Source organism: Hakea prostrata, chromosome 2 (assembly GCF_041222555.1).
Source record: "Hakea prostrata isolate BN-2017 chromosome 2, UWA_Hpros_2, whole genome shotgun sequence".
NCBI classification, from domain to species: domain Eukaryota; kingdom Viridiplantae; phylum Streptophyta; class Magnoliopsida; order Proteales; family Proteaceae; genus Hakea; species Hakea prostrata.
The window spans coordinates 62,619,577-62,623,028 of NC_142601.1; the positions used below are offsets into that span (position 1 = coordinate 62,619,577).

Consider the following 3,452-nt stretch of genomic DNA (forward strand, 5'->3'; position numbering starts at 1 on the left):
CTTGAACATTAGTTGTAGTCTGTACGAGTGTGTATCTGCACATATGGAAACTCTCTTCGTTCACGCATGGATGTGCTGATAGATTCTCATCATGGTCTGCTCTATAGTATTGGTGGCTTGCCCTTGTTTCTCTATATGCAGATTGTATATTCACATTTTTGAAGCTTTTATTTTCCTAACCATGTGTTGAATTGCTTTATTGGTTAGGGAAACAACTAAATATGTCGAAAATCGGGTGCAGTCGGTTGGTGGAAGTGTTAAAAAGTTTTATTCAGAACTGATGGAAGAGTTTCTCCCTCCATCCTCTGAAGATCCTGAGAAGCATAAGGCAGGCATCCGTGAATATCCCATGGACAACCCACCTCCAGCCAACGAATTGGAAAAAAATGATCCTCTTGGGAAAAATTTGAGTTGTGATTCATCAGTGCCTCCATCCTTGGAAGTTCCTGAGAAGCCAAAGGAAGGTATTGATGAAAATCCCGTGGACAATTCACCTCTGGCCAAGGAATTGCAAATAGTGGCACCTGATGGGGAAAACTCGAGTTGTGGATCATCTTTCAGGGTATCCCCAAATATAATGTATTTGCCTCCATCCTTGGAAGCTCCTGAGAAGTCTAAGGAAGTTATTGCCGAAAATCACATGGATGAGTCTCCTCTGGCCAAGGAGTTGGACAAAGGTTCTGACTCAGCTATAGAACAAAATGAAGATAGCACTGTGTTACGTAGAAAGCTAAAATTTGGGGTTGGAGAAACTACCGTAGACGATACACTGTCTTGTGTGGAAGTAGTTGCTCCTTCAGGGAATGATTTGAGTGGGAGATTTTTATCAACTGAACTCCAAAATGAAAATGACAGAACATGTGACGTAACAACTGAAATGTCTACCCTCACTTCAGTTGATGTCACACAATGCAGTTCCATGCAAGGAACTGGGAAGATTTGTGATGAGCTTTTAGATGCAGCTGACAATGTTTTTTATGTTCCCGCTGCAGTCTTCAAAAACGAAGCAGGAATTGGACCAACTCCTTCTGGAAGTATCCCACTGATTAAATCAAATGGTAATCATCACTTTCCTGCATTTAGTTTGTTAATTTCTTAAATTCTGTTATTGAACTCAGTTAACTTTCGATATGTGCTAACGAGAGAAAGCAAAGCAATGATTATGCTGAATTAGATGGTATCCTGCTCCCTCCAGGCAATGGTAGAAGTTTCAGTGCAGGCAGGCGTTCATCCAGACCCGTGAACTTTCCTTCTGTTCTGCTTTTTTTTCTTAATCACTGATGTCATTTTTAGATGCAACTTTTAGGATTTTTTTTATGTTGGATGTAACGACTAAGTCTAAGCTGTGCAGGAACATCAGATGGCTACAACGTAGAGGAAATTGCTAAAGGCAATGGTGTTGCCAGTTCAGATGAGGCAACCATCGGTGCATATCATTGTGCGAACCTTGAGGAAAGTTGTGTATTGGTGGACATCGATGAACTTCGTGTTGCCTCCCAGAGGGCAGTCAAGAACAAATCATATAAGGTACATAAGCAAACACTCTTTCCTTCTGCACCCCCTGTTGTGTATGGTACATGCTTGTGCATGCAAACTCAGTGACCTACAGATAGCCCACAATCTTAATATTCTCCTGTCTCCAGAAAAAAATTTATGATGCTTTTGCTTCAAGGAGGAGATCGCAAAAGAAAGATGTGTATGAGCAGATAGCAGTTTTGTCTGGAGAAATTGATACAGGAACCAGCAATGAAGCTGGAGGAAGTTCCCGAACATCTACACTCATTAGGGAGTTGGACTCAAAGAAATTGCCAGTTCATGATCTTTGTGATTCTGAGTGGGAAATCTTGTAGATAAAATAGCAAAGATGCTGTGAAGAACCAAGTAACACCACTGGTTATGCAGGCAGATGTCAAAATCGTGGTTCTGAAGATTATGCCGTTCTGCATCAATAATGGTGGCCCAAGAGCCATTTCCAAGTACAGAATGAAGTGAGTTATTGGAAAAATAATAGGCAGTAGTAATTAGTAAATCCATTAGTTTTAGCAAAGGAATATGTGCTGTAGTTAATTCAATAAAATTTTATGGCTGGGTTTCATACTGGTGAGTATGGAATGTTTTCTGGTGGGGCAGGGTTTTTTACTCGAGACTCTTATCTGCGGTCGAAATTTTGCAGTTGCCTATTGTTATAGAGCTGTGATGGTAATTTTGTTTGATCAATGCTTCATTTAAAGCTGATGGGCTTTATTATTATTAGTTTTTTACTTCTTGTCTTTCCTTATAATATAGTTGCTAGGGGTGAAGAGTTTGCTTCTTTTTTTTTGGGTAATCAACAATCTTATTCATTGTGAGTCAAAGGCGTTTTGAATCCATTCCTTCTGCTATAGCCACCCAGTAGACCTAGCTCATGTTGGAAACCTCTCACACTGAGAAGGTGCTAAGGAATGGATCTATTTGATTTCTTAGATTTAAAGTCGGTCTTTGAAACTTACCCAAGCTTAGCTGGTTAACACCTTTTTTCTTGTAGATAGGTCCAATATAGGGCGGGATCAGGGAATTCTGTACATCAAAATTTTAAGTCAGTTGAACTTGAAAAAAATCATTGCTTTGCTAGAGTATGGGAATAAGAACAACTTGGAAAAAAAAAAAAAAAACACCATACACCATATATATACATATTATAATATTCATATAAAGTATAGAGTGGGCTTTGAACATTGTTATGGAGATTTTTTATCGCAGTATAGAGTTGGTGCTGAAGTGACAATCCCAAGTTCAAACAGTAGCTGACGTAATCATATCAACTCAAGATAGCATTAGCAACCCCTTTGTACTTAGATTCTGTAGAGAAGCGGGCTACAATGGGTTGTTTCTTGGAATTCTAAGAGATCAAGTTAGGGTCCAAGTAGACACAATAGCCATTTGTAGATCGTCGATCAATAGTTGAATTGGCCCAGTTCGCGTCACTAAATGCAATGAGAGAAATATTTGAATTTGAATTCAGAGATTTATCCTTTACAAAGAGTAATCGTTCAAGTTGATTTTTACTTTCTTTTTATTGAGGTTGTTATTGATCGACACCAAGCATCGATTAATAAATATAAACCACCGGAGTGTTGTTTGATAATCTAACGAAAGATAGCAATCTACTGTAAAGAAGCACCAAGAAACAACCATAGATTTTGCACAATTTTGGAGTTTACATTTTCCAAATCAATAGAACTGTTAGATTTCCTACGCTAAAAAGATGATAAGAAAATTATAGATGATTTACTGAAATGATATCGCATATAGATAGTATTGGTCGAATATTTCTCGACGGATAATATCTAACTTAAATTGACATATCCAAATTCGAATGGAATTATTAATTGGATCATCCAAATTTGAATATGAATTTGAAAAAAAACGTATGCAGTTGCTTTTAAATGGATATGAGATTTGGTTGCTTTTAC

The 3,452-nt window shown here is 38.0% G+C and overlaps 1 protein-coding gene across 1 annotated transcript; it reads left to right on the plus strand.

The window, feature by feature from the left end:
• Positions 1 to 214: 214 nt before the first annotated feature.
• LOC149025532 (uncharacterized) lies at positions 215 to 2,195 on the plus strand. The gene is made up of 3 exons (XM_089143136.1): positions 215 to 1,058; positions 1,352 to 1,527; positions 1,644 to 2,195. Exons 1-3 carry the CDS (start codon positions 281 to 283, stop codon positions 1,848 to 1,850), a joined length of 1,161 nt encoding a protein of 386 aa, XP_088999262.1. The 5' UTR covers positions 215 to 280; the 3' UTR covers positions 1,851 to 2,195.
• Positions 2,196 to 3,452: the final 1,257 nt, after the last annotated feature.

Excerpts from the sequence above, each read along its gene's own strand:
- LOC149025532 (XM_089143136.1), top strand. The coding sequence starts at position 281 with ATGGAAGAGTTTCTCCCTCCATCCTCTGAAGATCCTGAGAAGCATAAG. Across the intron at positions 1,059-1,351 it reads CCCACTGATTAAATCAAATG|GAACATCAGATGGCTACAAC; the intron begins GTAATCATCACT and ends TAAGCTGTGCAG. Across the intron at positions 1,528-1,643 it reads TCAAGAACAAATCATATAAG|AAAAAAATTTATGATGCTTT; the intron begins GTACATAAGCAA and ends TCCTGTCTCCAG.